Source organism: Notamacropus eugenii, chromosome 4, assembly GCF_028372415.1.
Source record: "Notamacropus eugenii isolate mMacEug1 chromosome 4, mMacEug1.pri_v2, whole genome shotgun sequence".
Classification (NCBI taxonomy): Eukaryota; Metazoa; Chordata; class Mammalia; order Diprotodontia; family Macropodidae; genus Notamacropus; species Notamacropus eugenii.
In genome coordinates this window covers 469,137,879-469,158,823 of record NC_092875.1, presented here as the reverse complement: position 1 = coordinate 469,158,823, position 20,945 = coordinate 469,137,879, and the positions used below count along the sequence as shown (strand labels likewise).

The window sequence follows — 20,945 nt, the reverse complement described above, 5'->3', positions numbered from 1 at the left end:
TTGCACCACTGTCACTGTGATGTAAGTTTTTGAGGGTGGGCATTATCTCACATCTGTATTGTTTTGCTTGAGTATTGCAGAGAGTCTGACAAACAAGAGGAGCTTAATAAATGTTTGTTGATTTATTGATAAGTAAAGATTTAGCCTTTCTAGAGACTAAAACAAGGTATCCTCTTCCCAATATTAAGATACCTGGGAAACCAAATTAGTAACCAGAAAGTTGTTGGATAAACATAGAATCAAAGGGAGCTGAATAAACTTGTGGTAAATTTCATCCTGCTGTAGCAGAATCTGAAGAATTATTCTTCCTTCATTACAGTATATACAGCAAGTGACCAGAATACTTCTGTCTGCCAAATAGTATTTCTCTTCCTTGAATAATGCTGGATAAACAAATTCTTACTAACTCTCCTTTTTTTTCTGATACTCTTCAACTCTCAGCAACATTGTCTGTCAAAACAGTTCTGTGTGATAGACTTGTTACTGTTTCCAAGATTACAGGTCATCTTACATTCTTTCTATTTTAAACAGATGCCTTCCTTTCCAGTACCCCAAACCCACTTGTTTAGATTCAGGAAGCATTCTATTTTATTAGTAAAATGTTTCCAAATCAGTAAAAGAGAAATAAAATGCTAAAAGTTTGGTTATTTCTTGGGAACATTTACACATATAGATAAGCATAATGTATTTACCTTACCATAGTTAAAATGTCACTTCTGATTCTTTTCCCCAATTCTTGGACAGACACTTTATTTGGGTCTTATAGCCCAGTACTCATTAAAACATCAATTCAATTGATTGAAAATATGTATGCTGCATAATTTGGCAGATGTCAAAATACCAGATATTTGAATCCCAAAAAATCATCTAGAGTCAGCTCTGAAGTACTAAGCACCACATTGGGTGAATTGCTAAATACCAGAAAGATTGATTCAGGACATATTTCCCTCATGCATGGGAGCTGGTGAAAAAAAAATGCATTCCACATGAGAAGGGCTTGACATAACTTGATCTGTTTTAATCAGTGAATAATTATTGAAGACCTACTATGTATAAAGCACTATGCTCGATGCTAAGGGGATATAAAAGAAATATGATAGTCCTCACCCTCGAGACACTCGCAATGTAAGTAAACAGAAAAATCATTACCAAATGAAAACAAGGACAAAAAAAGAATGAAAAGTAGGCAATAAGTCATTGGTACAATTCTAATGGGTCATAGGCAAAATTTATCTGCAATAAACATTGATTTGTTAAACATCAACCATCTGCTATGTACATGACACTGTGCTAACACTATAGATACAAAAACACAAACAAAACAGGCACTACACTCAATAACCTTATTGAGTTGTTCGACTATTAAGAGTTATCGATTATATTTCACCCATCCTACTTGTGTGGTCAATGAATTTGGATGGAACATGTCTGAATAGACATAGCCCCAGGCTTTTCTGCACTGAGTTTTCCAACAGCTACATTTAGCGGATGGATGCTTCTACTACAGCTTCAATGCCCAGACATCATTGCGGCCAGCTGGGCTAACAACATGAATATTCACAAGACAAAGCATCAAGAAGCAAGAAAGTGAAGACTTCCAGCAGGAAAAATATGAAAAGGAGGAGAAAGAGAACGACTGCCATGACGGGGGCACACCACAAGTTTCGTCTCATGCTGGGTTAGTGTTGTTATGGGCATTTTCTGGTTTTTGTCCATGACAGATTCAAGGTCTGTTGCAGCAGGCAGCACCACGGCAGAGCAATGAGGCTTCTTCTGTTCCTCCTGACATGGACCCATGGGTTCGATGTGGCCATATGGTTCTTGGGCTTTATCCTTTTCTTGGAGATATTGTGATTGTAGGACCCTGGGAGACTCGCTCACACAGTAGCAAGAGATACCACAAGTACAAAGCAGTAATCATAAAGATTATTTATTATTGGGGGGAGAAAAGAAAAAGGAAATCAGTAGAACAAACCAGATAAGGAAGAATCAGAAACTGGACGTAACAAGCAAGTGTTTGATAAAACTCCAAAACATAAATTGCTTAGGAAAAAATTCCCTTCTTGACCAGAACTGCTGGGAAAATGAAAAGTATCATGAGAGAAATTAGTTTTATATGAACCTCTTCCACATATACCACAATAAGCTCAAAAATAGATCTGTGACTTGAATATAAAAGGTCATCCCATAAGTAAAGTAGAAAAGATCCAGATCAGGTACCTTTCATAGCTGTCACTAGGGATTGTCTCCTTTTTTGCTTATGATGTATTCCCAAGGGATAGGCATAAAATAAGATAAAATATGTAAATTTTTATTACAACAGATTGAAATCTACCTACAGCACAGATAGGAAAACTTAACGAGGTGGTGGGGAGAAACCCTTGGACCAAATATTTCTCCTATGGACCTGATTTCTAAGATACATAGAGCACTAACAAAAATCTATAAGGCCAAGATTCAAAGGATACGGACAGGCTCAAGTGTTGCAAACTGTGCCAATATTCCTCCAAATCACTAATCAGTCCACTACCAGGCTACCATTTCCTTGTACATGTTGTCTCTGCATTAGAATGTTTGTTTGTTTATTCATTTATTTATTTTAAGTGATTTTTGGCTGGTGACCCATCTCCTACAAGGACTTGCTGCTGAGAAAAACAAGCCCTTCTCACATTCTCATTTACTGGGGTTCATTTGGAAGAACTGGAGATGTTGAGCCTAGAGAAGAGTTGGTTGGGGAAGGGGAGATGATAATTATCTCCAGGTACCCGAAGTGCTGTCATGTGGAAGAGGCTAAGATTTGTATTACTTGAACCCAGACACCAGAATTAGCAGTAATGTGTATAAATAGAGTCTAATAAAAAAGATGATTGCACATGAAACTGTAAATCTATGATGCACAACTTGTTATTTCTTTCAAATACATAATGAAGTTATCCTGAAAATTCCTTTTTTCTTTTTTTTCTTCCCTCCTCCTTTCCCCCTGTACCTCAAGACCCTCATTGTAATATTCATTTTTCATTCATTGTTAACCACTCAGAGTTGATTACCCCTCTCAGGAATACCTGCTCTTCCAAGGGCATATAAACTGTGAGCCTACCACCATACTCATTCAAGAATGCCACTGACTTCTTTTATTAATAACATATAAGCCTTATTAATAAAATGATTAAATTACCCAAAGCTCTGTCTCTCAAATGCTTTAAACATCACAGTGTTACAGAAATGAACATTATTATTATTTATTATTACAAGATCTGTCACCCACATATGACATGGGGTGCTCAAAGGCAGGCAGGATAGGCATTTCTAGTCTCTTCTCCTCCTACCCTTGTCCAAGGGAAACGTTAATTCCTGCCAGGAGTAGCAGGAGGGGAGGGCTGGAAGCTTGGGCACTCTGCTCCCCTCAGACACAGGAGGCACTGAACCAGAATTTTATCTATCTGTTCCTTGAAATAGTAGTCTAGGAGGTGTGATTTTCAGGTTCAAATTAAACTTCTGGTTGCTTTTCATTTATGGGGGAAGAATCTTCAGGTCTTCAGACTTTCTATGAGTCTCTTCATGTCTTTTTGAGTCTCTCTGGGCTCTGCAGTCACTTCAGATGCTTCTGGCTTCCAGCTTCAAGGAGATGAAAGATGCCAACTCACTTCAAGTCACTTAATGAAAAGACTATGGGAAGAAGCTGAAATGAGAAAAGCTGGCATTCCCCATCATGTCCTTATCCTTGGCTAGCTACATTAGGGACATCAGGGAACGTTCCCCTGGGTGAGATCTAGGACTCCCTTTCTCTTGGCTGAGCTGTTACCTCAATCCCAACAGGAGAGCTGTGCAGGGGGGGCGCCAGTTCATTCAATGCCCCAGAGCTGAAACCAAGGAAAACACTCAGGTTTCAATATTTCATCAGAAATAAGTGGTTATTGAAGTGAACTCAGCAACAGCAAGAGCCTGTCACCAAACAGGAGTCTCAGGAAGGTGATCATTCATTGGAGTTAAGTGATAAGACCTCAGGTACATTTTTCTTAGCCCTAATTAGGAAGAAAACTACTCATCTTTCTGTTTCGTGAACTGAGAAACACTTTCCTCATAACAATACTTTGAGGCAGGTATACTATTATATTTCTGCTTTACTATTGTGAGACTTATGATTCAATGCAGCAAACACCTCCTAGGCTCCTCCTCCTAGGAACTATGCCCTGCAGACACAAATTGTCCCTGCCCCCATGGAGCTTACATTCTACCAGACCTTAGTCCTCAATAAATGCTTGTCAAATTTAACTGAATTTAAAGCCTTACTTAACTTATGTGGTGGGGTTTTTTTTTGCGGGGGGGCAGGTTACTGGATCCTATTTCATTAGTTTAGTTGTATTAGTTCAGGAAACTCCTTCTACCAATGCAGATCCACAACTGTCCTACAATTTATGATCTTAGAGAGCTGCCAAGAGCACTGAGAGGCCAAAGGTCATAGAGTCAAGATTGAGTAGAGGGGAAGACTTGAACTCAAATTTAGGATCATGGATTTAAAATTAGAAAGGACCTCAGAGGCCATGAATCTAACTCTCTCATTTTACAAGTAAAGAAACAAAAGCACAAATCTTGCCCAAGATTATACAGCTAGTTAAGTATCTGAATCAGGACTTGAACCCAGATCTTCCAGACCCCAAGGTCAGGTCTCTGTCGACCACAGCATTCATTCTCTCTCTAATCCAGGGACCTGTGACAAGCAAGGAAATTGAGACAAGTCTTGTGCATGGTCATACTCATTGTGTGAGAGGTCTTTCTCCCACATATGAGGAAGGGCCAAGTCTCTGGGTCTTAAGTAATCCCCCAGGAATATCCCCTTGTTCCCACTTTCCCTGAGCTCTTCCTCTCCACACCAAGCAGAGACAGCAATAGCCTCACTTACTGAAGCCCAGAGTCTATCTAGAGAGGGAGAACGTATAAAGAATTAAGGCTCTTGGGAGCCACTGAATCAGCAACAGGGTCTGCTTCTGGAAGTCTCAGCCCACAGATAGTAATGGGGTTGAGCAACTGATCAGAAGGAGATTACAGGGGTCTCTTTGCTGGCACTGGTGTTAGAACTCTGTAGCATTGCCCATAAACAGATTTAGGTCACAATCCTGGGTGGCAGTCCTAGGGCAAGGAGGAGCACTAGGAAACCAGAGTATGTGGCTACAGTGGAACAGAGACCCTCCTCACATTTCCAGGGCAGGAAAAAGTACTTGTGGTCACTCACAGAGCAGGGAACAGGCCAGAGAGTAGTAAATACCTCTTTTAGATGATACTACCTTGGAAGAACTGCAAACTTATAGGTTCCTAGAAGTATCTCTGAAAACAGCTGCACAAAACCCCTGAAACTTGGGATAGTACACCCTCCATACTAGAAGCACAGACTTACTTTAACAAGGAGTTAAGTCAAGTCAACGGCTGAGAAAATGAGCAAACAACAGAACAAAAGCTCTGACTATAGAAAGTTGCTATGGTGACAAAGAAAATCAAACCCCACACTCTGAAGAAGACAACCAAGTCAAAGCTCCTCCATCCAAAGCTTCCAAGAAAAATACAAATTGGTCTCAGGCTATAGAAGAGCTCAAGAAGGATTTTGAAAATTGAGTAAGAGAAGTAGATGAAAAATTGGGAAGAGAAATGAGAGTGATGCAAAAAAAATCATGAAAAAAGAGTCAACAGGGGGTAAAAGAGACACACACACACACACACACACAAAACAATAATGAAGAAAATAACACATTAAAAATAAGCCAAATGGTAAAAGAGGTACAAAAAGCCAGTGAAGAATGCCTTGAAAAGCAGAATTGGTCAAATGGAAAAGGACGTCCAAAAACTCACTGAAGAAAGCAATTCCTTAAAAATTAGAATAGAGCAAATGGAAGCTAGTGACTTTATAAGAAATCAAAACCAATAAAACCAAACCAAAAGAATGAAAAAAAAACAACAACAACATGAAATGTCTCATTGGAAAAACAACTAACCCGGAAAATAGATCCAGGAGAGATAATTTAAAGATCATTGGACTACCTGAAAGTTATGAACAAAAAAAGGGCCTAAACATTATCTTTCAAGAAATTAGCAAGGAAAATTATCTTAACATTCTAGAACCAGAGCACAAAATAGAAATGGAAAGAATCCACTATTCATCTTCTAAAAGAGATCCCAAAATTAAAAACTCCCAGGAATAGTGTAGCCAAATTCTAGACCTCCCAGGTCAAGGAGACAATATTGCAAATATCCAGAAAGAAATAATTCAAGTATCATGATGCCACAGTCAGGATAACATGAGATTTAGGAGCTTGTACATTAAAGAACTGGAGACCTTGGAATATGATATTCAGGAGAAAACTGAGCATAATCCTTCGGGGGGAAAGGGGACAATGGATGTTCAGTGATATAAAGTACTTTCAAGCATTCTTGATGAAAAGATCAGAGCTGAATAGAAAATTTGACTTTCAAATACAAGACTCAAGAGAAGCATACAAAGGTAAACCAAAAAGAGAAATCATAAGGGATTCAGTAGGAATAAACTGTTTACATATATCTATGGAAAGATGATGCTTGTAACTCCTAAATACTTTCTCATTATTAGGGCAGTTAGGAGTATATATATATAATGTATACAGTATGTACACGTGTGTGTGTATATGTATATATATAATGTATACTGTATGTATACAGTATGTGTGCATATATATATATATGGTATGCATATATAGACAGAGGCACAGGTGTGATTTGAATATGAAAAGATGATACCTAAAAAAAATTAAAGGGTGAGAAAGAGGAATACATTGGGAGAAAGGGAAAGGGAAAGGGAAGGGTAGCATGGAGTAAATTATCTCACATAAAGGAGGCAAGAAAAAGCTGTTAGAGTGCAGGGTAAGACAGGGGAGTGAGTGAACCTTACTTTCATCAGAACCAGCTCAAAATGGGAATACAATACACACTCAGTTGGATAGAGAAAATCATCTTACCTTACAGGAAAATAGGAGGGGAAGGGGAAAAGAGAAGGGGGGGGGGGGCATGTGATACAAGGGAAAGCAGACTAGAGGAGAGGGTAGTTAGAAACAAAACACTTTTGAGGAGGGACAGGGTGAAAGGAGAGAGAACAGAATCACGGGAGGGATAGGATAGAGAGAAATACATTTAGCCAATGGAAATGTGAAAAACATTTAAAGCAAGTTTCTCTGATAAAGGTCTTATTTCTCAAACATATGGATAACTAAGTTAAGTTTATAAAAAAATAAGAACCATTCCCCAACTGATGAATGATCAGTATGAATAGTTTTCAGAGGAAATAATCAGAGATATTTATAGCCAAAAGAGAAGGTGCTCTAAATTACTATTGATTGGGGGAATGTAAATTGAAACAATTTAATTCCTCATTAAATTGACTAATAAGACAGAAAAGGAGAATGACAAATATTGGAAGGGATATGGGAAAAGTGGGACATTAATGCATTGTTGGTGGAGTTGTGTACTGATTCAACAGTTCTTTAGAACAATTTGGAGCTATGCCTAAAGAGTTGTAGAACCATGCTTGCCCTTTGACCTAGTGGTGCCACTACTAGGTCTGTATCCCAAAAGAGATAAAAAAAAAAACAAAGGGGAAAAGGATCTGTCTATATTGAGATATTTTTAGCAGCTCTTTTCCAGTGACTAGAAGTTGAAAATTGGGGGGATGACCATCAATTAGAGAGTGGCAGAACAAATTGTGGCATGTGATTATGATGTCACTAATGAATACTATTGTGCTATAAGAAATTCAGTTCATTCTCTCCTTCTCCCTCTTCCTCTCCTGCTCTCTTTCCTAACTGGCTAGATTTCTTCCTTCCTTCACTTTCTCTCTCTCTCTCTCTCTCTCTCTCTCTCTCTCTCTCTCTCTCTCTCTCTCTCTCTCTCTCTCTCCCCCCCCCCCTTTCCTTTTCTTCCTGTCCCTCTCTTTATTTCTTTCTTTATCGTTTCTCAGAGACCACAGATTGGACCACAATAGGTCCCTGCCCAAGTTCCACTTAATGGCTATATTTTGGGTCGTCCACACTTAGAGCTAATGTAAATAGTAACTGTTTTTCTTTTGACCAGGAACCCTGAGGGTCTTCCCTCCCAGTTTGTTTGTTTGTGTTTTTGTTTTATTAAAGGGGCCATCCTTTGACTCACTTCTTAGAGACCTATTCAATGAATGGGCATTACCTCACTCCAAAAGAGTACCCGAGAAGGCCTTAGCCCCAAAGGGCCCGGGTCTCCCATTGCCTTCTGGGTCATTTCCACTGGTCGTGACTAACATCAGGCCACTGGACTCATATTGGTCTGGAGGAGAAAGTGAAGCTGGTGACCTCGCACAGCCCGCCCTCCCTCAAATCAAAGTCAACTTCAAGTCCTGTCATTTCCCTAACGTCATGGTCCTCTTCCAGAATGAAGGCCTAACACAACAAGACGCTCTCAGAAAACCCTGGAAAGACTTACAGGAGCTGATACAAAGTGACAAGCACTGTCTACAAAGTAACAAGCATCTTGCAAGATGATCAGCTGTGAATGGCTTAACTGCTCTCAGCAGTGCAATGACCCCAGACCACTCTGAAGGACTTGTGATGAAAAATGCTCCCCATCCCCGGAGGAAGAACCGCTGGTGCGTGAACACAGATGGAGGCTCTCTGTTTTTTACCTTGCTTTTCTTGCGGTTGTGCGTGTGTGTGTGCGGTGTTTTGGTCGGGGTTTTTGCGGTCTATGTTTCCCTTCACAACATAACTAATGTAGAAATATGCTTTGCCTGACTTCAACGGGATAACCTAAAAATTAATAATAAATACACCGGGCACGCCCAGCAGCCAGGTCACGCCTTGTTCGTTACAGAGCTTCCTTAGTAACGCGTTGGAGCCGGGGACGCCGAAACCCCGCCCCTTCGCGGCCTTACTTCCTTTCCTTATTGGGTGAGGCCGGGCCAAGGGTTAAAAAGGGACGGGAGAAGGGCCCACCCCTGAAGAAAGCGACCAATCGGAAGACGTGTTACTGAAAGCGCAGAGCCAACCAGGAGCACCCTCCTTAACTCCTCCTAGCCGTTTGAAAGTGTCAGGCGTCGGCTGGGGCCGGGCTGTCCCGCAGCGGACGCCGGAGTCGGAGCCGGTCCGGAAGCCGGAGCCGATCCCGCAGTCGGAGCCGGTCCGGAAGCCGGAGCCGGTCCGGAAGCCGGAGCCGATCCCGCAGCCGGAGCCGGTCCCGGAGCCGGAGCCGGTCCCGGAGCCGGAGTCGGAGGTCACGCGCGGGGGCCGACAGGTGGGTGGTGCGGAGCCCCCGAGCGGGGTCGGTCCGGTTACCTGGCCGGGCCGGGCAGCGCGTCGGAGGAGGGAAGGTCCGGCTGGCCCTGGGCGCCGCTCGGCTTTGGCGCTGCGTGGCCGGGCAGTGGAAGTGCCGGCCTGGTCCCCACGCGACGGAAGGCGATGATGTCGCCTGGCCTCTAAGCCCCCGGGCCCGCCGCCTTCTTGGGCTCGTTGCCCTTGGCTGTCTGCGCCGCCCCCTGGAAGTCAGCTTTCTCCGGCCGTCTTGGGTTAGGACTGGGAATGTTCGCGCTTTTCGTGGTCACTTTTTTGGCGTCTGGAGAAATCCCAGAATAATGTTTTCAAATGCGTGATTCCAAAGGAAATCGATTCTCTGGAAAGTTACCCAAATAACGTTTTGGCCTATTCGTTTTTAACTTTAATTTTCTACAATTTTGAGTCCCTTTGCCCTTCCCTCCAACCCCTGTCCCTCCCGTAGGGAAGGCAGGCAGCGTGATAGCCAACACACGTGCGAAGTCTGTCCGTCATCTTTCAGCGCATTCACAGACCCCTTCTCCCCCAGATTAAGAAGAACCCCGGGTCCGGGAAAGCTCCGTTGAGGTTTCGCTTTTCACCATTGCCTTTCCTTTGTCTGGGGGTTAAGACGGAGTAAGGAAAGTCAGACTGGTGTAACTTTTGGATCTGGAGCCACATAGAGCTGAGTCCAAATGTAACAGCAGCGTTAGCTTAGATGTGAGCCCTGGGCAAATCGCTTAACCTCTGTCCACCTCAGTTTCCTCAGGCATAAAATGGTGATTATAATAATTGCTCCTACCTCCCAGGATTATTTTGAGGATAAAATGAAACAACATTCATAAAGCTCTTAGGTCCTGGCATATAGTAGGCACACTTAATAAATGCCTGCTTCCTTCTTTACTTTTGGTGTTTTTAATAGAATTTTTATGTTTCATCACCTCTATTTCCCAGTAATCCATCATCGTTTATTGACAGCCTACTTTGTGCCAGCTATTGTGCATAGAAATCTGAAAAAGATAGTTCCTGCTGTTTACGACCCTACAGACTATATAAAAGAAGGCTGACTATATCGGATTGCATGCCTTCTTGGGGAGCGGGGGAAGGGGTAGAAGGGGGAAAAAGTTTAGAACTCAAAATCTTATCATAGTGAATGCTGAAAACTAAAAATAAATAAATAATTCTTAAGACTGAAGATAAAAGATAACTGCAAATCAGAATGCAGAGTAGGGGAAGGAGGGAGAAAGAGTGAAAGTGCCCAGACATGGTGGAGAAAAGTCTAAGAGATGCAAAATAAATATAGATGAGCAGGGAAATGAGATGCTTTCTCATGGCTCTTCCTTCGCTGGAGGAGTTTATGACTCCACCCTCCACGCAGAGGGGCAGAGGGTGCAGATCTGTAAGTAACTAGGCTAATTGGATTTTTCAAGGTGATGACGTTTCCCAATGATAAGTGTATTGGGGGCATGGTAGAGAAGATGTGAAGGGTCTGCATCCCTTCTCCTTCCCATAATAATATCGAGCTTGCATATAGTACTTTAAGGTTTTTAGAGCACTTTACAAATATCTCATTTTAGCCTCACAACAGTGTTATTATTATCCCCATGTTACAGAGGAGGATATTGAGGCCCATGGGTTAAACATTCACCTAAGATCACACAGTTTGCAAGTCATAGGTCTGGGGTTTAAAATAAGAACTTTGACTGAGTTACATTTTAGACATGTTGAGGTACTGGAAGAACATTTAGCAGGCAGTTTGAAATAAGGGACTAAGGCTTAGCAGAGAGATTGGTGGGGTGAAGATGTGTCTGTGTGTTTCTGTGCATAGATCATTGAAACCAAGCAAGTGGGTAAGATCTGCAAGGGAGAGATGAGAGAGAAGAGTGTCTTAAGAGAGAACCATGGGAAATATTTCTATTTTAGGAGCAGAAATAAATTAAAGTGGCACCTTTCCTTTCCTCCTTCCTACCCCCCATAACAGAAGGAATGAACAGAAAAAGCAGAAGGATAAAGCAGAAGGATGACAGAGAAAGGGGAGGAATTTCAATAAGGGAATGAATGGTTTCAGTATCAAATACTAAGAACACCCAGACATTGCAAAGGGGTATATAGAATGCTTTAGAGTAAGAAAGACTGGAGTTCAGATCTCACCTCAGGCACAAACCAGCTTTGTGATCCTATCTTCTATTTGCCTCCGTTTCTTCATCTGGAAAATGAAGGTAATAATAGCACCTCCTTTCCAGGGTTGTTGTGAGAATCAAATGAGATAACCATTGTGAAGGGTGTAGGAAATGCTGTGTAAGTGTTAGCTATGAGGGTGCTAGGAAGAGAGAAGCCGCGGGGGAGAAGAGAAGAAATGACCAGTAGATACGGTGATGAGGGCATCAGTGCTGACCTCAGGGAGAGTGGTTTCTGGTCATAGATACAAGAGCCAGATTGCATGGCCTTGAAGGATGATAAAGTGAGGAGAAGGGGGCAGCAAGTGTGGTCTGCTTTTTCTAGAAGTTTAGCAGCGGTGGGAAGAAAGAAGATGATACGCTGGGTCATGGGACATCACTGGGGTGAAGGAAAGGCTTTTTTAGGGTAGGAGAAAACCATATTTATAGAGAAGAGAAAGAAGAACTCAGGAGAGGGATGAGTCAGGGAGGGAAAAAGAGAGGGAAGGAGGCAAAGAATGATTCATGGAATCATAGCACAGAGAAGACGGAAGGGGATGGAATCAGGAATGCCTGGCACACTGCCCAGGTGAATCTTTCTTATGAAAAGGGGATTAGCAAATGTTTAGAGAGACGGATACAGAAAGGAAGTCATCACCTGGGAGATTCAATTCTGAAAATAAAAACAAGATATTTTGCTAGTAGGTGCCCATGGTAAAGGTAGCAGAGGAGAGATATAAACCTAGTGCATTAGAGATTTAGAGAAGGAAGAGATCTTCTGGTGTTAGGGAGATGGGGGAGGTTTTCATGTAAGAAACAGTATGGGAGCTGGACTTCAAATATAAATAGGATTTAGACAGATACAGTGGCAGGGGTGGGGGTGGGGGGGCATTCCAGGCAGAAAGAACAAGGTGATGGTGTCCTTCCTTCCCTGAAGAGGACGGTGACATCAGGGAGGTGATGCCATGACAGAAGAGGGGAAGGCAGGGAATGTGTTTAGGGTAAAATGAATAATGCCGTTTCACTGGAGTCTATGTTGAAAGGAGTGGTAGGAGATGAGGCCTTAAAAAAAGCTGGAAGCTTATTTTAGAGGACCTTGAATGCTGCATTCTAGAGTTTGAACCTTGAATTGATAGACATTGGGGAGGCATTATGGGCAGGCAAGCGATATGACTGGAAGTGTGCTATAAGATTAATCTGACAGTACTGTGTCAGGCAGACTGGAGAGCTGAGAGGCTGGATTCTTCTGAACCAGTGAAGAAACCCCTGCAGTGATCCTAGTGAAAGGTGGTGAAAATGAAAAGGACACAGATACAAGAGACATTGTTTATTGAATTAAAATAGGATGGAGAGTTTACCTAGCAAAACAACTGCATTTAAGAGGGAGAAGAAGGAAAAGGTACCAGGGAAGGACTAGTCAAGGACTAGTGTCTGTTACTATAGAGGTCAAATGAAACTGAAGCAAAACTGAAAACTAATTTTTAAAGAAAGCTGACAGTGGGCCAGATGAGTTTTTATTTTTATGTATTTTCTAATGGATGGGATCAGGGGTACTCTCTGAGACTTGTTGAAAATGATAGTTATTAGACATTTTTTGGGGGGAGGACAAAATTATGCCAGATAGAAATGAGTATGAAATCTATTTAGTTCTAAAACTGACTACACCGTAACCAGCCCAGAAAACACAAAGAATCTGTGAGGAGCTGTTGCTGTAATCTTTAAATTTCCTAATTTTAAAGCTAGAGGGAAAAGTCATCTCCCAGCAGAAAAAGTAACAAGCCTCAGAAGATTGGTACGTAATCATTTCAAACAAAAGATTTCCTTCCCTGTCCTCTTACCCCAAACACTGGGACATCCATTTTTTTTATAATTTTTTTATTTTGAACTTAATAAACACCAAATAAAAAGAGTTCCTTCATGTACATCTTAGCATAGCAAAAGATGATTGTACGTGATACTCCGCGTCTCTATTACATACTCCTTTCTTTTTCTTTTAAGGAATTTTAACATAAGTCAACATGTAACTTTACCCATTTTGCTACTGTATTGCCTTCTGTCTTTTTTTTTACTTCCGTCCTTTTAAAAGATTTTTTTTTAATAAGAGGTAGGAGGGAGAAGGGACTAGTAATAGATTTTCAACAAAAAAAATGAAGAAAAAGAAAACCAACGTAGCAAATGCAAAGTCAAGCCAAGCAAATTCCCACCTTGACCTTGTCCAGAAATCTCTCATCCTGCACCTCGAGCCGTCACTCAAGTGGGTTGCATGGTTGCTTGTTGCATCAATCAAAATTCTTCAGTTTTTCAAAGTTGCTTTTATCTACATTGTTGTCATCATATAAAATTATTCTCCTGTTGCTGCCCACTTCAGTCTGTATCAGTTCACACAAGTCCTTGCCAGGTTTCTCTGAAACCCTTCCATTGTTTCTTGTGGCACCAAGAGATTACATTAGAGCCTCCTGCAAATAATCACTGGGATCTTGAATGTGTGTAGAATGAATGTAGGCAGTAGTCAGTGCCCTCAGAAAAGGGGGAAAGGTATCTCCGCTCCTAAACAAAAGGCAGATCTCATCTTGCTTTTTTTTCTAGAGGCACAGAGGAGAACAGAAGAGTTCTCGTATGTGGCTCCTACGGTAATTTAAGTTCACTCAGAGGAAAATCTATGACAAATTACTTTCCTGTTTTACAGGGCAAGAATAAGCTAGGTGATTCTGCACTCTGCCGCCAGACCAATCTTGTGTGATTCTAGCATGGGAAAGGAAAGGAGGCAATTCATTTGTAAGATAGTAATTGACCTTTCCCCAAATAGGTTTTACCTCTTCCCAGCACAGTAGTGGAAGACAAGAAAGATATTTGTTCATGATTCTTAAAGTACATAAGAACACGGTATATTAACACAAGTGAACTGTTTGAAAGAATTTCCAGCATTCTTAGTCGAAGTTTCTTACACTGACTTTTGGATTCGCTGAAAGTTCATTGATTTTCCACAACTTTGTTTTGAGACTGAAACACTTCAAGTTGAAGGACTGTATGCTCTGCCTTGTCTTAACCCCTGTTCCAGTCTTTGAAAGTCAGAATTTGTGTGACCAGCTAGATAAGTAGCAAAATCACTGCTCGTAGAACAACTAGAAACCCTGGAATTTACACAGTTTGAATAGCACTGCTAGTTCACTTAACAAGTGATCTCTTGGTTGCCAAATCCAGTGGCCTTTTCTCAATACCCATTCTACTTGACCTCTCTGTGACCTTTGTCACTTTTGCTCACTCTCTCCCTTGATCCTGTCTTCTAGGTTTTTGGGATACTACCCTCTCCTGGTTCTCATCCTCCCTATCTGACCACTGCTTCTCTGCTCTTCTTCCAAATCATGCCCTCTAACCATAGGTGTCCATCAGTGTTCTGTCTTGTTCCCTCTTCTCCCTCTACAGTACTTCACTTGGGGATCTCATCAGCTTCTATGAATTTAGTTACCATCTCTCTTCTAATAATTCTCAAATCTACTGTTCTTGCCTCAAATTCTCTTGACCTCCAGTTTCTCATCTGCAAACATTGTGAACTGGATATCCAGTAGACATCTTGAACTCAATCTGCCCAAAATGGAACTCATTATCTTTCCCCCTAAACTTTGCCTACCTCCTGCCTTGCCTGTTAATGTGGAAGGCAACACTGTCTTCCCAGTTCCTCAGGCCTCCCAGTCTAAGAGTCATCTTGGATTCCTCCCTCTTTCTCATCCCTTCCGCCCATACCCCACCATATCTAATCTGTTGCCAAGGTCTTTCAGTTCCACCTTTGCAACATGCCCCTTTTTGTCCTCTGACACTACCACCACTCGGGTACAAGCCCTCAGCACCTCATACCTGAACCCTTGCAATAACCTGTTGGTGAATCTTCCTGCCTCAAGTCTCTCCTACTCCAATCAGCCACTGGAGTGATTTTCACCAAGCGCAGATCCAGTCATGTCACCTCCTACTCAGTAAACTCCAGTGGCTTCCTCTTGTCTCCAGGAATAAATACAAAATTCTCTATTTGGCTTTCAGAGTTCTTCATAACCTAGCCCCATCCTACTTTCCAGTTTTCTTCCACTTTACTCTTTGAAACATACTCTTTGATCCAGAGATATTGGCCTCCTGAATGTGTCGTGAATAAGAGACCATCTCTTGACTGCTGACATTTTCTCTTGGTTGTCCCCATGCGTGGGATGTGTTCCTTCCTCTGCCTTCCCTTTGTTAATTATTGCTTATTTCTCTTACATAAAACTTGCTTTGTATATATTTGTTTGCATGTTGTCTTCCATATTAGAGGACAGGGACTATCTTTTGTCTCTTCTTTCTATCCCGTACCACAGTGGCTGGCATACAGTAGGTGCTTAATAAATGATTGAATATGCTCTATAACAATCACAAATGTCACTGCCTTTAATCAAAAACATTTCTTCCTTTCCATCAAAAATGCAAAATATCTCACTTCCTCTCGGAGCTTGTTCTAATATTAGCCTGAGTCTGCAAAAGCCAGACCAGGTCTAGAACAACATAAGAAAAAATGGCCTTAAAGAATCATGCGACAATTAGTTAAGCTGGTTAAGGAGCTACCACCCTCCTATCTACTCTGATGGTAAAGTAGAAAAAGTTTGCTAACTGGTATCAATGGGGAATTTCTCTTCCTTTCTACCATTAGTGATGAATGCCGTCTACTGTGAATTGAATTTTCATTTTAGAATGTATGATAGTCAGCTTTGACTTTTGTTGAACTGGCTGCTTCAGGGCTTCTTTAGTTGAATACTTAATTAAAATGCACAAAATCAGAAATCTCCATCTGTATCTTGAGTAACATACTGTAGATCTTCCCCATGAGGTGGTGATGATATCTATCCCCCAAGTCACAGTTTAGATTCTCCTTTGTCATGCATCTAAAGCCCACAGATTTTCTCTCCCCATTTCTACTTCACTGGTATACTTAGTTCCTTTACTATTTCTTTGGTAGTTAAGTATATATTGCCTTGTGTCATCTCCTGTGTTGAATTTTTCTTTCTTATTTATCATCATCATTATCATTACTTCCATAAAGTCCTTACTTCGATGCCTCATTGTGGTATGGATATTCTCCAAGTTATGCCAGGTTAGTTCTGTAAAGTCCTGTGGAGCTGGAGGAGTTTCAGATATAAGCCTAATGTTAAGATCCATGTCTGTCATCTAAGGACCGTCCTCACCATATTCCGAAAGGTCACGAGGTTGATTGCTTGGTAATAAACCTGTGTCCCTTCAGGATTGTTTACTGAGTTTCAGAGAGCATGTGCTCTGTGTCACTGGAAGGAGCACCTCCACTGACAAAATTACAGTCTTGTAAAATGTTGACAAAATTTCACTTTTCATGTGTGGACATAATACTGATATTTTTTCTGTGTCTTCCCACTGGATGCTAGATTAGCTCTGTATAACTAGACCATAAATTAACGCTAGCATATATTATTATGTAGAATTTTACTGCAGTTAACTGAAAGTGTTTTCTTTAAACCCAGAGAAAACTGAGGTTAACATCTCCTCTTTCACAGTTTTGTGTAGGATGTCCTCAGATGAAGAGAAAGCTTCAGCTCCAGCTTTGCTGGGAGACAGTGATCCAGACAATTCGATTTCTTCAGATCTTCAGGTGGGTCAGAGTTAATATCTTCTGAACCTTTAATGGCTTTTATAGGAATCATGAAGGAAGGCCAGCTTAATTTGTTCATTCCAAGATTCAGCAAATGCCATGTGTTATGTCCCTGTGGCATCTAATGATTTTATCATGGCATCTTATACTTGGAATAAGTATCGTATTTGGCATAGTGGCAGTGACCCAGTGGGGGCGCTTTACCCCAACCATTCAGCCAGGAGAAACTTGTTCTTTTTAAAACAGGAGGGAGAAAAGCAAGCATTTGTGAAAAGAGGTGCAGGGGAATACGTTGATTCCATTCTAATTCAGCAGTATTGTTAGCTGTCCCTTTCTTTCCCCTGTTACTTCTATAAGTCAGGCCTTAATTACCTTTTGCTTGATCAATGTTAATAGTCCTCTTTCTTCCAATAGTTCTTCCCCACCACTTCACATTCATGTTTGTAGTGCTGCTAAGGTAGACTTTCTAATGAACAATACTTAAATGACATTCCTTTACCTACCTCCTCACTGGTTGCCCAGTAAAATACAAACTCCTTTTCCTTGTGTTCAAAGCCCTCCAAGGCATGGCTGCCTTCTTATAGCCAAGGAGTTGTGTGTGGGGTTCTCTTACCTGCTGCTCTCTTCTCCTATCCCTCCTTTTAAAAATTCTTTCATTTCATTGGTGAGGATAGGCACAACGTGAAGGGCTTTGCATGATTTCTGCCACATGTGTCTAGCCAGAAAGGCCCTCTACCCATGTGAATCTGACGTGGTATTTTTCTCGTACTTATTCTACCTAGTACTATAGGTATTTATATAGAAGTCTTATCTCCCCCAGCTTGATTTCTGGGTCTTATTTTTATCTTTGCGTTTATTGAATCAACCTCTGATGATGATCTACTCCACCTTCCTTGGAGAAGTCAGGAATCCTCAATTCACAACATTTTTCTTCTGAAAGTGGAGAAAGTCATCATTTACAGTAAGGCAAAGAAACCCAACAAGCTAAGGTGGGAAGGGACTCTTATTATGTATATTCAAAGTACTTTGTTCATTTGTACATAAAATCTAATTTACTTCATTGACTGATGGCACATGAACTTTTGTTTTCGCCTTTATTAAGACACATAACCCTAAAAAGACAGAAAATTCACCTACCTTCTAAATTCTTTGATCCAAACCAGTTTATTAGTCCAGGTTTAATTCATTTCAGTAGAGCTTTATCCACTACTATAATTGGTAGCTCAGTAAATTACCCATTAAATTTCATATCTGTGTTTTGTTGGGGTTTTTTTTTTTCAGAATTACTTCTCCTCTCTCCCTCTTTAAGGGCTTAAACTGATAAATTGGGAGAAGTCTGCACAGTACCTGGCACATAGCAGGCAGCTAATGCTTATTGATTGATTTGAGAATCCTGAGACATTATAATACATTATATGCAAATAAATTTATAAGAAGATGGTATTTAACTGTCAGAAATGCTACTTTAGCTTTTAGTGTAAATGAAAATCATAAAAAATGCTAAACAGCTCAAAATAGTGATGTCACAAATTCTAAGAATGTTCCAGCTTTACATTCTGATTTCTGTTGCTGTGACATTCAGCACATTCTGCTAAGACCCTGGATCCAGTAGAGATGTCATATATACATTGACTATGGAGGATGTGACCTTATGTAAAATATTTTACTTTTCTAAATTTCTAAATATAGGTTTGTGCCTGAGTGGCACCAATAAAAACAACACCAAAATAGAATTTTAAAAGGAAGCACTTTGATCATCGTACACTTATCCCAGTGTAGCACTTAGGTTTTGGAGCTTCTGCAGATGCATAGACTTGGTTACTAATATGTAGAGAGAAGGAGAACCCGTTGGCACTGTAAAACGAACAAGAGCTATAGAAAAATCTTTGGGAAATCGAAATTATTCTCTTGGTTACTATTGTTGATTTGGACATTTGGAAAACGGTAGGAAGATGGACCTGTATTATTGAGCAGTTTAATGAAATGGTAAAATTAAACTTGAACTGTGCATGAGGCCAACTCAAAATAATGCTTTACTTCACAGTTGTTCATTGCATTTCTTTCTGGTAAGTCATTTCACCTCCCTTGTCTTCAGTTTCTTTGTCAGTAAAATTGAGCTAATACCACCTGTACTACCTGCTTCGTTAGGTTGTTATGAGGAAAATAAAATGTTGCATAACCAGAGTCCTCTTCCTCTGTTCATCTCCCTGTTTGGCTGGAAAGAATCTAATTAGCTTGTTCTCACTAAAGCTTAAGTGACTTATAAATTTCAGGCATATTTCCCCTTCATAGGCAGCAAAGTTGCCTTCAGAAGGAAGAACGGATCTCTTAATTGTAGATGTTGAGAGTCAGTGAACTAGGAGACCAGGCAGAAGAGGAAGCACCTTTATTGATGCTCCTGGATCAGTTACACAGTGTGATCAGTCAGTCGTTCTGAGAGGTTCTGGTCAATTTCAATGGTGGTGACTTGGTTTGGGGGTCTAGTAGATTACTGTATACACCTAAAGGCATGAGAAAGCTAACGGGTGTGAGAATCTAGTGCTCCTTAGATTCAAAAAGTTAAAATGTTAGCTCATCTATTGAACCATGGTGTTCTGTGCCTTGTGAATTCTGTTCAATATGTAATACCTCGCAATTCTACATACGACTTTCCTTATCACTGTTCCAAAATTGTCATAACCTTCAGAAAGTTCTCTGTAGTCCTGAAGCCATCTTAAGGGTCTGGAAAAGTTTAATGGATTCTAAGATCAACAGGAATTAACATTTTGACTTGACAGCACAAAAAAAGCTGGATTAGGCTATAGCCACAGAAACATATTATCTGCAACCAAGGAGGTGCCTAAAACTCTGCCCTGGTGAAATCACCTGTGGAATAGTTATTGTTTTCAGTTCTGACTACCACATTTTAGGAACATTTCAATGTAGCTAGGTGGTGCAGTGGATAGTGCTAGGCCTGGAGTCAGGAAGACCTGAGTTCAAATCCATCCTCAGGAATTTACTAACTGTGTGACCTGGGGCAAGTCACTTAACCTCTGTTTTCTCATCTTTAAAATGGGATAATAATAGCTGCCTGCCTCCCAGGGTTGTTATGAGGATCTAATAAGATCATAATCATAAAGTGCTTAGCACAGTGCCTGCCACATAGTAAGTGCTATATAAATGGATATATTCATACGATTTTACTTCTCATTATTTGTTTATAATAAAGTAGTATTTTATTTATATGATACATAAATATACATTTATATATAGTAAAAATTATTACTATTTTAAGAACAACTATGACAAACTAAAGTGTTTTATTCAGAAGAGACTAGCCAGAATAGTGAGGTAATAGAAACCATCCCATGTTATATTGGGATCAGTTGAAGAAGCTAGAGATGTATAGTCTGAAAAAGAGAAGCTTTAGTGGGGAGATCATTGCTGTCTTCAAATATTTGACGGGTTGTTATGTGGAAGTGGGATTAAGTTTATACCACTTAACCCTAGAGGACAGAATTAGGAAAAATGGAATTAGGATGCAATAGATTTAGGCTTGACAAAAGGCCAAATTTACCAGTAATGATGGAGAGCTGTCCGCAGTAGGTAGAGTAAGCTGCCTCAGAAGTCAGTCTCCTTTTATAGGAAGTCTTCAGTAGAGGCTAGATGACCGCTTCCTAGAGATGTTGTAGAGGAGATTTCTGATTCCTCATGTACCTGCATCTCCAAGTTCCTTCCAACTCAGAAACTGCATTCCTCCAATGTAATAACACCTTGTTTATCTGGCATTGTTAAAGAATGTTTCATAGAAGTAAATCTTCTTTTTGTTGTCTTCAAGTATTAAAAGCAAATATCAAACCTTTTTTATGGAAATATTTCTAA

The 20,945-nt window shown here is 40.7% G+C and overlaps 1 protein-coding gene across 3 annotated transcripts in view; it reads left to right on the top strand.

Moving 5' to 3' along the window:
* Positions 1 to 9,153: 9,153 nt before the first annotated feature.
* The window catches only part of POC5 (POC5 centriolar protein), a 75,118-nt gene continuing 63,326 nt past the window's right edge, over positions 9,154 to 20,945 (top strand). For 2 of the 3 annotated variants that reach the window (XM_072606378.1, XM_072606377.1), the window contains exons 1-2: positions 9,154 to 9,276; positions 16,990 to 17,084. In XM_072606378.1, coding sequence (XP_072462479.1) covers positions 17,001 to 17,084 — 84 coding nt within the window. In that variant the 5' untranslated portion in view covers positions 9,154 to 9,276; positions 16,990 to 17,000. Of the gene's footprint in view, positions 9,277 to 16,989; positions 17,085 to 18,642; positions 19,151 to 20,945 lie in introns of those variants that run through there. The other variant, XM_072606379.1, reaches the window with a different exon arrangement.